Below are 13318 nucleotides of genomic sequence, written 5' to 3'. Positions count from 1 at the left end.
TTAACGCCTTAGGAGGGACATTGGGATTGGACCTGCCATAAGAAAGGAAAAGGAAATTATAAGAGGGTTAAGAAGTGGAAAAATCTTTGTTGAATAGTTTGAATTTGTATTTTCACAATTTTATCCCTATGCAGACAAGCTATACACGGAGAAAATGTAGCATAGAAGAAAGTGTGTTTCAGGAGCTTCATCAGTCAGAGAATATTCAGACATACTAATTAAAAGACAACTGGATTTTCAGTTAGAATGTTTTGACAGCTCTGAGATGTAATGAAGTGGTGAACACTAAATTCAGTGTGAATATGCTTGAAAGACAGTGAAATAGTTTTCTTTTGCCGTTCAGGAAAATCCATATGTGATGCAGAAAAAGTCGGAAAAGGAGCTGATTGGGAATGATCGTTTCGAGGGTTACTGTCTCGACCTTTTGAAAGAGCTCTCCAACATCTTAGGTTTTACATATGAAGTCAGACTGGTTGCTGATGGGAAATACGGTGCCCAGAATGACAAGGGAGAGTGGAGTGGGATGGTGCGGGAGCTGATTGACCACGTAAGTTAACTGCATTCACACAACAGGAGATTCTATTCATAGGTATATAGAGTGCTGCAGGGATGACGTTTTATTTGTAGGACAACCCCAGAATTTAGCATCTCACTGGTTCCCTCAACATAAAGCCAATGCGATTTTTATATTTGGGTTTTGGATAAGCTCTGTGGCAAATACAAGTTTATGATACTTGCACATTTTGTTCAGCAAGATAATCTTCACAAATGATCCCCACTTTATTACATTTAAAATGTGAGTGCAATCAGCAGAAGTAAAAAAAAACTAACATTAGGCGAGAAGTCAACTACACCACTGTTGCATGAGCGCAAGTATACACAACATTGCTGTAGAGGCAGACTAGTCTCCATGATGAATCCTGCATTCGCATTGAATCAATAAATGAGTCTCTAATTGAGTTCACAGATGGTAACAACACATGTTCGTATTCCTGTTGGTGATGTGTATACAGACCAGAAGAATCACGTTACTGTCTTTGATAATATCAATACAAGGTACAGTCATGTACTGCATAATCAATGGTCTAAGCCTTTGGCTAAACAGAGCTATTAACAAATAACAGGTAAGCCATAATGATTTATTTGTAATTAATTTTACCCATACTTATATATATATAAATAATAAACCAGACTATCTCTATGCCAATGTTGAAATGCATTATCTTACACAGATGATGACAAAGAATTATTATTTTCTTCTGAAAGTACGCACTTGCAATTCTTAATCCCAAATGGTTCCTATGCTGTAACCATATCCTTAATGAAGGTTTAACCCACGGGTTTGTTAATTGTATGTTACAGTTATTGGGTAGTGGAGAAGTAAGTAACCCTAAAAGATCGGATGAAGAGTTTCATGTGAACCCAGTCTGGGCCCTGTTTATTCTCGTATGCAGATAACCAATGTAAAAGTTTTACAATATTCTCAGGCGTGTAGTAACAGATGAAGTTAGGCAGACTCAATCTCCCTGTCCTCTTGGGAACCTATAAATATGTTTTTTATCATCCTGGGGTTTGAATTGTTCCTGTTGAACCATGAAATTAACCTGTCTAGTTGTTGAAAAGTTGTCTCGGGTATGAATATGGGAATCAGTTAAATATGATAGAGAAGTCTAGTTAAGACTGTTATTTTAACTATATCAATGATAATGAAATTGATAGGGTTGACCATTTTCTGAAATCTTGTTTTTTATTTATTTATTTGTATTTCAAAGTCAGGATTATATAACTCCCTCATTGTATGAGTAGCTGGGATTTCTAGATATGTACATTTAATGCATTGGTTTAAGTTTAAATTCGAAGTTAGAATCGTCCAATCTGTTAAAAAACTTTAACAAAAGTATATGTTGTTAGGATATTGATAAGCAGACATTTGTATGTTCAATTGACAGAAACAAATACTTGAAAGCGCTGAATGTAACGTTGAGCAGTACCCTTTTTACGTGAAGCATCTTACCTTGATTTCTGTCTTTTCAAGGTTGCAGACCTTGCCGTGGCCCCCTTGACCATCACATATGTAAGAGAGAAAGTCATCGACTTCTCCAAGCCCTTCATGACCTTAGGTATCAGCATCCTGTACCGCAAACCTAACGGCACCAATCCAGGCGTGTTCTCCTTCCTTAATCCCCTGTCTCCGGACATCTGGATGTACGTGCTGCTAGCCTGCACTGGGGTTAGCTGTGTGCTCTTTGTGATTGCCAGGTAAGAGGATAGATTGATGCTTGTGATAAAATAAAATAAAACTGTGGTTGCTGGGGGATATATAGATGGTGACTATTTACTGATCTGTTCACGGCCAGGGTTTGCCATAAAACAATTTATTTAATAATTTGAAATTGCATTGACAAGAAAACTGTAACATGGCATTTCAAAACATACAATCATGTATCAAATTCACATGACACATGTCTGGAATAATTGCTATGGGTGTTGAGCAAATTTCCATAGCTATTCTAAAATAGTCAAAAATATGCTTTAGCTGCCTGGCACATGCCAGACTGGCTTTAATTGTGCTTTTTAAGTATCCAGGAGTAATTGCTAGCTCGCTCTTCAGCTTCCTCTCAGGTGGTCTATAAAGCCCCCTTCTAGTGGGTTTCACCTAGCTACCTTTTACTAAGATATATAATTTTATGAAAATTGAAATGTAAATCAAGGTGAAGTGTGAATAAACTGGAAGCCTGCATTGAAGTGATATGAGTGACCAGTGTGGCCCCCGTGCAGATAAGCCACAGTAAATAAAGGAGGTTTTGCATCTTCCTGATAGTGGTATTTTCTTTCATTTGATTTTCTGTCTGTTATTTTATTGTCTTGCAGGTTTACTCCCTACGAGTGGTACAACCCACATCCATGCAACCCGTCCTCGACTCTCATACAGAACAATTTCACATTACTCAACAGTTTCTGGTTTGGCGTTGGAGCTCTTATGCGGCAAGGTATTTAACTCAAGTTGCTCCCGAAGGCTTGCCATCGGTGTGGACTGGATGTTGCATGAATGTTAGATAGAGTCTGATGGTGGCACCTTGCATGGTAGCCTGTCATCAGTGTGTGAATGGGTGAATGATATGTAATATACTACTGATTGTAAGTCGCTTTGGATAAAAGCGTCTGCTAAATGACATGTAATGTAATTTAACAGCTAAAACAGACAATTCCAGTGGTCAGAAATATGACTCTAAAGATTCAGATATTGTTGGTTTAAAAGGTAATAACAGCAGAGGCTGCAAATGCCATACTTTAGAGCTGTCTGATGAACTCTCTGTACAGCAGTAAAGACTGTTTTCACACTTTAAACTTCAAAACATCAATATTTGCCTCCTATTTTCTGCAAATTCCCTTTCCACATGGCCTGGATCCAGTCCCCATTTATTGCGACCATACCGTGTTATAACAATCATGTTGAACTTCATGGGGACTTGACCTCCCTCGAGGCAGGAGATTTGGGCAGGATAAGTCTGACATGCCTGATTGGATGGCCAACCATCCAATTGACAACACTAGTCCAAGTAATGGGGATGCTGATGAAATGTTCCAATTTTGCTGACAGCAGGCTACATTCCTCAAATTTATCAGATTTTCAGAAATGCAGCAGTATTGATAAAAGAAGAGACAAGAAAGTGAAGCTTTCATAAACAATTTGGAACCCTTTAGATTTTGGTTTATTTTGTGGCATATGTGTGTTGTGTATAAATAGCTGTTTGGTGGTTAACTGTGGCCTTGAGCTTTCTGTGGGATACGGTGCCTGAGAGAAACTTCGTCATTAAATACATGGCCGTTAAATCGACCCTCCAAAATATTTTACTTTAAAAGTGTAGTGAAGCATTTGCTTCCGGTGTTTTAAACCAAACAAGTTAATTGTGATAAACGCATTCTTCAATCCCATTAATCTTTACTTTGCCTCTTTTCTCTGCACAGAGAGAGATAAAGTTGCCTATTCTGCTTTTTCAGTTTTATGTTTCATTAAGTTTCTTGGCACATGTTTGCATATTTTCTTGGTACTCATCTTGCCTTTGTCCTTAACAATTTTTTTTTTTTTTTACAGATGTACCTTTTGGGTCTATCAATTGTGCTTTCTCACACTGATCTAATTTTTTTTCCACATGTTGTTTTAGACCAAACAAGTTGTGAAGAGAGAGAAAAATAACTGTATGAAGAGATGCACAATTCTGAGGTGCAAATCCAATTAGAGCTCTGGAGTATATCCAGCTCTTAAGATAACCCCAAAATGACCATGGCACTTGACTTGAGAACAGCAATGGTTTTCCTTTTTTTTTTGTAGTTGAGCGTCTTCATGTTGTACACACACAATCTGCACTTGTTACCATTCTGGTTTTATCACACTGGTTGTCACATACTGATTTAAGCTATGTTTTAACCCTTTTTCCCCCATCGCTGTGCTTCCAGGCTCAGAGCTGATGCCTAAGGCTCTGTCCACTCGTATAGTTGGGGGTATCTGGTGGTTCTTCACCTTAATCATCATCTCGTCCTACACGGCAAACTTGGCCGCCTTCCTCACCGTGGAACGAATGGATGCACCCATCGACTCAGCAGACGACCTGGCAAAGCAGACCAGGATTGAATATGGGGCAGTGAGGGATGGATCTACTATGACCTTCTTCAAGGTACAACTGGTGTAAGCTCTAAAAGAGCGCTGGTTTGATTTTCAAAAGTCCATGTCAAGTTGTAGATCCTGTCAAATTATGTTGCACACATTGATGAAGTATAGCAGCAGAGGTCATAAGACAGCCCTCATCCATATAAAGTATAATTTCCCCAAATTAAATGCATGAAATCCTTAATTTGAATTACATTCTTCGATAAAATTTTGTCTTTATTTTAGCCAAGAAAATGCAAAAGGCAATTAATCCTACGGCTCTTTATTTCGAATCATCTTAAGCAAAAGATAATTGTGAAATGCTTGGTATTGAACTTTGTCTTTACTTAATATTAGATGTAAATATCTAACAAGTTTACAAACAAAAAAAAGTTTTGTTTCAAATTAGTTTAAGACTTGTAATTACTACTGTGTCCTAAATTAAAGTTCTGCTGTGTTTTCGTATTGGAATACATCCACAACTGCACAACATAGTGTCATTAGTTTGTGCTCATCTAAATTTATAGTTTACTCCTGTCCAGTAATTTAAGTGAATTCAAAAAACAGTTAGTTTGCATTGACATCTCTGTCATACTTTTAGATGTGAATATGAATCAGTGGTACAGAACCTTCCCTTCTATAAAATTAAAGTAATGACGGTTTCCTCCACTGCTCCCTCCATCACTCTGTATCTTTGCCATGAAATAGAAAAAAATGTAAAGACAGAGGCAGAGAAAAAGAGTAGCATTTACTTTAATTAAAGGCAACGTAGATGCATCAAGAGATGAGCATATGATGGGAAGTGGAGAAGATGCATATCAAGACTACTTGTGTTTGCGTCTCGGGGTGACTCTCTTGAAGTTAAACATATGTTAACTTGTTAGTTTGTGTTATATAATAAACTGGTGTACCGATGTCCTTAGGCAGGGCTGTCACTTCCTTCCCCCCACAGCCACACACTATCCTTGCATCCTGGTGGCTCAGCAGGGGTGATCCATGCAGGGCTTTATCTTCCCAGATTGCAGCCAGTGATTACGTCTGCCTGGATAGGAAGAAGCAGGCTGTGTTGATGGCTTGAACAAATTGAATCAGCTGGAGGAGATTTAGAACACAGCTGTCCCATTTTCTCTGACTGAGCAAGGAAAAACACACACACACGCACGCACACACACACACACACACACACACACACACACACACACACACACACACACACACACACACACACACACACACACACACACACACACACACATATACACAAGCTATTACAAAGATAGAGTCCCACACATTCTGCTGTTGAACTGTTATACTTTTATGATAGTATTTGAAATATAGTTAAGTACATGTAGGGTTTGTATGTGTAACCATAATCGTACATAAAACAAAGGCATACTTTTGCCTGTTTGTCTACTCGGGCAGAAATCAAAGATCTCCACCTATGAGAAGATGTGGGCGTTTATGAGCAGCAGGAAGAACACTGCATTGGTTAAGAACAACAGAGAAGGCATCACCCGGGTCCTGACGACAGACTACGCCATGCTGATGGAGTCGACCAGCATCGAATACATCAGCCAGAGAAACTGCAACCTCACACAGATTGGGGGTCTCATAGACTCCAAAGGCTATGGAGTGGGAACACCTATTGGTAAGAAGAATGAGAATGTAAGTGATTGCCAAACAAGGAAAATAATTGTGTCTGTAGCACAGTAAACTGCAGGTCTACTCCTCACCGCCATGTTTGTCAGTTAGTGGAGAATGAAAAGCCCCAAAGAACTGTCGATCAAGAAAGAAAGAAAATTCATGTATTCTTACTGTAATGGGACAATCATTTCCAATACTCCACTTATTTTGAAAATGAGAAAATTATGTTTTGTTGCAGACAGTTATTGACATTGTGCTTTGAGAGAAAAGTTTGGAGTTGCCCATGTAACTTCAATACAGCGAGACTTGTTTATGTTTGCGTAAACATTCCTTGGTTGTTCTCTGTGGTAGACTGGATTAATTTAAGTTATTAAGTTACTGAAAACAAGCCATTGAGGAAGTATATAAACAAATCACATTCATGCACAGTGTTGAGAATGTTAAAACGAACTGAGGGCCTTCTGAAAATGTTGGCTTTGTACTGTGGATCAAAACTTAAATTTATTTGGAATTAGCATTTTCATTCTTCAGGAATAAAGTACAGGGCTGCTATCCAGTATCCTCAACATGCAAATGCGCTTCCATTCAAAAGCTCTGCCAGCTGTTCACTGCAAGTTTGAATGAAAGGTTCCAGGCCAGTTTGTTGGATAAAGAACTTAAACTGGCAGCAAGTCAACCTGCTGGACCGTTTGTGCAGTTGGTACTCTTTGATGTTTATTTAAGCCATGCTCAACATCGTGTGTCTCTCTTGTGTTTTCTCTATTCCTCTTGAGGTTTTTCTTTTTTTTTTTTTTTTTAAAGAGAGCTGGTAAAAATATTTCTTTTTAAATAATGGTAGTTTTGCTGAGCACAACTTGTCTCCGCCAAGAAAAAACTCCACAACTAAATAAGTTGGCAAGTACACGGCATAAATTTGGATGTATGGGCATCCTCCACCCTCTTCATTTATGTAATTACCATGAGATGTTCACTGGCTGTCATTATATACTCTATATTATAACATAGCAATTATTACCTCTTTTATCAACTGTAATCTTGCTTAGTTATATTATCATAAAAATAAAGGGAATAATTGTAGAATTACTCATGCAATATACGAGGAAAGTAAAGCGTAAATGTGTCATAAGTGCACTAAAATTGTATACGCAAGCTATGGCTGGGCGATTATTCAATATGATAATTAATCATCTTTCAACGTTATCATATTATAATGATATAGCGTTAAACAATTATGTCGTCATAATTGATAAAAACAAGCAAGTTCATTTCGCACTAAAGTTCACGAAACTTTCCATTTTTCAGGTATTTAGCTCACACAGGAATATACAAAAGTAGCCTTTACCATGTGGTCATTTTATATAGACTATTTATATATTTGAATACCAGAAAACATACAGGAAAGGAGATTTTTGCAATCTTGCCTGGTGCTAACAAAAGCAAGAGTTAAAAGGTTGCAAGGCTCTCCTCCCAGCAGCAGGGGGGGGAGATGTACAGTTTGATGGCTTAAGAAACATAGGACTTCTGTAAAATGTAAGCAGACATATGGCATGCAGATGATGAAAGGCACTGCCAATTATCTTCTGTAGTTTGACACACCTCCATCAGAGCCTCAAGTTTCATTCACACTAGCTAGCCAACCGCCCTGATGAGATTTTTACTTGTAGTGTAGTCGGCTGTTTTGACCCTGAAAACTACTGTGTAATGATGGCCTCCACATAGTGGAAGAATATCATGGGCATAGTACTGCAGATGGCAAATGACCAGATCCTCCTCAGAAAGTTAAGTTGGCACTCTTGTAAAGGACAGTGAGGTTGCTCATCCAGTAAAATTTGATGTTGAGCTGCAGGTGGTTCAGCCAACATCATTTGTCTGTATTCAGCATCTTTCCCCTGCTGGTACAAGAGCCAGCAAGCTTGATCTAAAGGCAGAGCTGTGAAGAACGAACTAGAAAGAGGACAGGTAAACACCTGGGTTGCACCTGGTACATATTGTGGCTGACCTCCGGAATGATTTTTAATCTATGACACTAAGCCAAGCATCTACCTACAGTATGTGTTCATGAGTGTAGTCAAGAGCAGGGCAGGTGGATATGGCATTAAAACCAAATTTAAAAAAAATCATGCAAAGCAGGAAAATGATGCCATCCTCCAGAGATACAGTGATGGCTTTACTTGTCCTCTCCAATTACCCCATGACTATTTTTGTGTGTGTGTGCGTGCGTGTGTGTCTGGCAGGATGGTTTCCACTGTGCAGGGACTCTGTACAGGTTCAAGTTTAGGTTATAGCTTAAGAACTGACTGATGTTCTCAGGGCAGATCCAGCTGTGCCTCGGCTGAGCTGCACTGAAGCCCACTCTATTCAGCTCTTTTCTTATCTGATTAACAGGCTTGAATATCCCATATGTTTTAGGCCCTGGAGTGTCATTGGATAGTAGAGCGGAATGCTCTAGAGGAGTTAGGCAGAAGCCTCCTTCTCTAACCTATTTAAGGTGATTTAATTCCTTCAACTCCTTGGCCTCTTCAGTGTGTCCTGCAGTTACCTGATCTCTGGTCTGTTTGTTACAGGGGATGTTGCTTGAAATGCTTTTTATATAACGCTAAACATTAGAGATGCAAATCTGACTTTTATATCCTCATGATGCATTCAGATTCATGTTTCCTGTCAGGTGATTCTGTGCTCCTAGCAAAAGGCTTTAATTTCATGGTAGAAAAATGTTTCACTTAAACACTTTAAACAAAGTAAACAGAGGGGTGCCTCAGCAGGGCTGCCATGCTTTATTTTAATAACGGGGTAGTTAAATTTTTTTTTATAAATGCTCTGTCATTACATAATGTCTTTTTATTTGCATTCTCCAGGGTCTCCATACAGGGACAAAGTGACCATTGCCATCCTTCAGCTGCAGGAGGAAGGGAAGCTGCACATGATGAAGGAGAAGTGGTGGAGAGGCAATGGCTGTCCAGAGGAGGACAACAAGGAAGCCAGTGCTCTGGGCGTGGAGAACATTGGCGGTATCTTCATCGTCCTGGCCGCTGGTCTGGTCCTCTCTGTGTTCGTGGCTATCGGAGAGTTCATCTACAAGGCTCGTAGGAACGCTGACATAGAGGAGGTGAGTGAGAGTGAGGAACTGCTGTACTTCTGCGGAGTGTTAATGACAAATGACCAGAGTTAAGGTTAGACTCTGCTCTGAGAAAGCACTTGTATCTTTGTTTTAATCAAAGCACCATGGAAGAAAAGATGCTGTTAAATAAATTCTAGGTTTTTAAAATAATGAGAATTGGAAGAAATTTGATTATAATTTATTCTCACACACATTTTCAGAGGACGAAGACAAGCAATGTTCAGTTTAGTTTGTCTTTGTCACTTACTAATTAGTATTTTCTAACTATGAAAGTGCTTGTTAGATGTTGTTTGCTAGATCAAAAGTAATTACTCATAATCATATTTGCACTTGCTGGTGCAAACAACAAGAAAGGGCATAGATTGATTTTTGACTTATCATTGCCTGAAAGTCCCACACAGTAAACAGTGGGTTGAATATAGCAAAGAAGTGATGGGTTGACAGCTCAAATTTACAGACAGCTAAGCCATTCACACACTATATCTTTTGTAACTTCATGTCATTCAGTTCACCAATAAGTCATCAGTACTGGATTATTTCTAAAGTTACATGTTTTCTTTGTTACATCTTCCCTGTCTGTTAATCAAGTACAAATGTACTATGAAAACGACTAATTATTAGTCTCATTTAGCAGAAGCATTTGTTCTTTCTGCTTTCGATAACAAGAACATCCATTTTCACTCTGTTTGAAAGGCGATGCTATGAAAGAAAAACCATACCGTACCATTCACATGATTAGTTACTTTGCTTTGCTTGTGTTTATCTTTTCTTTGTGACATCTTTCTTATTTTTTACATGTCTGTTTTGATCTCTTTTCTGCTCCATTCTTTTTTGTTCTGTGCATGCTGGTGTCAGGCGTTCTGTTTCTTTTACGGGGTGCAGTCCCGTCAGTTCCAGCAACGTGGCTCCACCTCCTCCTCTGGCACCTCCTTATCTACTGATCTGGAGAGCGGCAGGCTACTGGGGGATGACACAGAGTAGCCATGGCAGCACATTTACAACACATACACACTCTAGACGATAGGTTGGTAACTAGCTGTCCTTCTCTCTGCCCCCTGCTGAAAATACCCCAGTATATCTGCACCTGTGTCAGCCAATCCTAATTACCGTTTTACCTCCAATACCTGACCCTCGTGCTCACACTACTATGTCCCTTCTTCCAATCCTTTGAACTGGTTTCAACTGAAATGTTGTCCTCCTTTTGTCCTAAGGCCAATATTAAATTATGACAACATTTAAGAAGAATACTGTGTGGCTTTATACTGTTTAACTGGGTATATTTAAGAAGTCCAAGACTCTTCTTTCTTAAAAACAAGCTTGTTTTATGAAGAGAATACATTTATTTTCATGCAGGCAAGTCTGCTTCATAAGTGACAAACCTGTCTTATTTTGTAAGTTTGTAAGGAACACTTTACTAATGAAAGCCTAATTAATTAGGAAAAACACTCTGTATGTAGTTTTTAAGTTGCAAGTTATTATATGAAATTATAAGTCATCTGTTTGTATCCTTTTTAGCACACATTTATTTACTTCAGAATAGTTTGTAAAAAGATCATGTATTCGCTGCAGCCGTGCTGCCCTGCAGTTTTCTCCCTTGCACTTGCTAAATAACCTTCCTACAAGTTTTGTTTTGTTCAGTGAAGTCTCAGTAGGCATGTTGATATCCTTAAAAGGAAGACTCTGAATGCCTTTTGGGAAATCAAAAGGTCGGAAAAGATATTTGAATATTTTCCTCCTCATTAAGCTTGTTGGTAGACTGGTTCAGTTGGCTGAAAATTGGATAACAGTGATGGAACAACGTGTCGAGTTTAGATGTCCCTTGATACTTCTGCTGACTGCAGGACATTTAAAATGAAGTAATGACGGATGGGATCACAGAGAGATACTGACCTTATCATCTAGTTAGAAGATTAATCACCAAAATAAACACAAAAGAATACAAATATTAACCACTACAAGTTGATACTTTAAAAGGTTGCAAAACAGTGTATGTAAGATAATGATGTTAACGACTAAATAAATAGATAAGATTCCTTTATATTTCTAAAATCTACCAGGTGGCAAGAAACAATAACCGAGGGATATTATAAGTAGATTCATTTCAAGATCATAGTTAAATTAGTTTAATTAGTTCCTATTTTGTGAGTAAGTGTTTGCCAAGCATTTTAGGATTTTAATTTGTTCTACCAAGTCAAAAGTATACATGAATTTCAATCTGCAGTTTTAGCTGCTCTTTCTCAGTCCATACGGTCTGAGGTTTGTACCCGGTGGTTTTTTCACTGATACGGAGTGTTACTGGTAATCGTGGGAAACCCTGCAGGAAGCCACATTTGTTTGAAAAGCCTGAGGCTGAGTCTGAGGATGAAAGAAGACCTTCTATGGCTTTTGAAAGCAAACACCGACAGATAAAAACGGGATGAGTTTGTGCTGTGAATGATAATTTGCAAAATAAATGTTGTGAGCAATGCCTCTGGAGGAGAGCAAACTAAAAGGCTAATACAAATGATCGAAGATTAATGAGTTCAATACAATGTATTATTCTGCAGAATAGAATAAGCCTTAGGCTTCTCAGTTTAGATTCCCCTCTATTTGATAATTTCAAATAATTACCATATTATGAATGCATAGCTCCCTGCATTATGATGTTGCACTGCAAACATTTTCCTTCATCTCTTGATTGTGTCGTTGGATTTTTAGTCTTTTAGATAAAATTACATTTTATTTGTGTTTTGTTATCTCTGGCGTTTTGCTTCCTTTACTTTAATCAGCTGCAGGCAAGCTCGTGCAAAGATGAATCAAATGTTATTGCCTTCAGTTTAAACTTAAATTAGTATAGCTTTCACTAAATGCTGTAATCAATAATTATTAAATTGATACAATTATACAGTAGCAGTACTTATGTTATGTTATTACATCCACACAGTCTTTAAACTCATGGCCAAAGTTTCAGAGGTCATAACTACTTTTTGAAAAATCATCTTTATTGGTGTGTTAATCCAGGCCGTGTGGTTCTCTTTGGCAGTGTGTGTCTTTTAGCGCCCGGATGGAGGAGTTGGGTATCTCCCTGCAGTGTTACAAGGGCATTCGGAGGAGGTCGCAGCCCCACAGCGAAGCAAGGACAGCTTGCGTCCTCTGTCAACCAAAATGCACTGCAACGAGGGAAGGAGCTCGACGGGACTCCAGCACATGAGCCTTGGATCTTAAAACTGATATAACTTTGATCAGAGACTGCAACCTGATTGCTCTCCACTCCTCAAATTTGTTTGTGAGCCACCGAATGATATGAAGTTGTTTCTTTATCACCCCTGTCTTTATCTGTCTGGATAATACATTAAGCATTATGCTGTAGATGTACTGTAGTTAAGAGAGTCTTGGCCTTGTATCAACATTAATTATGTTAAAACAGGTGATGACTACGAGAATAAGAGCCCTCTCTTAGTGTAAACCATTGCTGTTCCCTTATTGCCTGTAGTTCACTTTTCTGAGCAGTTTGCAGAGTTGAATCTGGAAACGTTATAGATATTCCCATTGTGTAAATGTATGACAACTTCACTGATTTTCAGAGTAAAAAGATTTTTGCATTTTTCAAACTGTTGACTGATTCGCTGTTTTTTGTTGTTTATGCTTGGCAGTGGTGTGTGCTCATGTTTCTTAGTGTCTGCCTACTGGCAGGCAGCAGAGGAGCCTCAGAGCGGATTGCTGAGCCAACCTTGGACAGTGAAAAGAGATAAGGACCTCTAAGTAAAATCAGGAACACACCTGCTGTTTTATACCCTTCAGGCACCGAAATTGCAGACCGCAAACAACCCCCCTCCTTCCTAAGCACATACACACATACACAGACTCAGAAATGCTTGTGTTCATGAAATATTGCTGTCTGTGCATCAAAGAAAGGATATGATACGGGG

The 13318-nt window shown here is 38.7% G+C and overlaps 1 protein-coding gene across 2 annotated transcripts in view; it reads left to right on the top strand.

Annotated features, from left to right (window-relative positions):
- Positions 1 to 12854, top strand: part of grik1a (glutamate receptor, ionotropic, kainate 1a) — a 31809-nt gene extending 18955 nt beyond the window's left edge. For both annotated transcript variants that reach the window (XM_054626599.1, XM_054626598.1), the window contains 7 exons: positions 344 to 547; positions 2036 to 2259; positions 2872 to 2990; positions 4459 to 4676; positions 6071 to 6296; positions 9148 to 9398; positions 12433 to 12854. In XM_054626599.1, the coding sequence (XP_054482574.1) occupies positions 344 to 547; positions 2036 to 2259; positions 2872 to 2990; positions 4459 to 4676; positions 6071 to 6296; positions 9148 to 9398; positions 12433 to 12600 (1410 nt within the window). In that variant the 3' untranslated portion in view covers positions 12601 to 12854. The remainder of the gene's footprint in view (positions 1 to 343; positions 548 to 2035; positions 2260 to 2871; positions 2991 to 4458; positions 4677 to 6070; positions 6297 to 9147; positions 9399 to 12432) is intronic.
- The last annotated feature ends 464 nt before the right edge of the window (positions 12855 to 13318 follow it).

The sequence above is a fragment of the Anoplopoma fimbria genome, chromosome 24 (genome assembly GCF_027596085.1).
Source record: "Anoplopoma fimbria isolate UVic2021 breed Golden Eagle Sablefish chromosome 24, Afim_UVic_2022, whole genome shotgun sequence".
NCBI lineage: Eukaryota > Metazoa > Chordata > Actinopteri > Perciformes > Anoplopomatidae > Anoplopoma > Anoplopoma fimbria.
The sequence above is the reverse complement of the archived record's forward strand: the minus strand, read 5'-3'. Positions and strand labels throughout refer to the sequence as shown.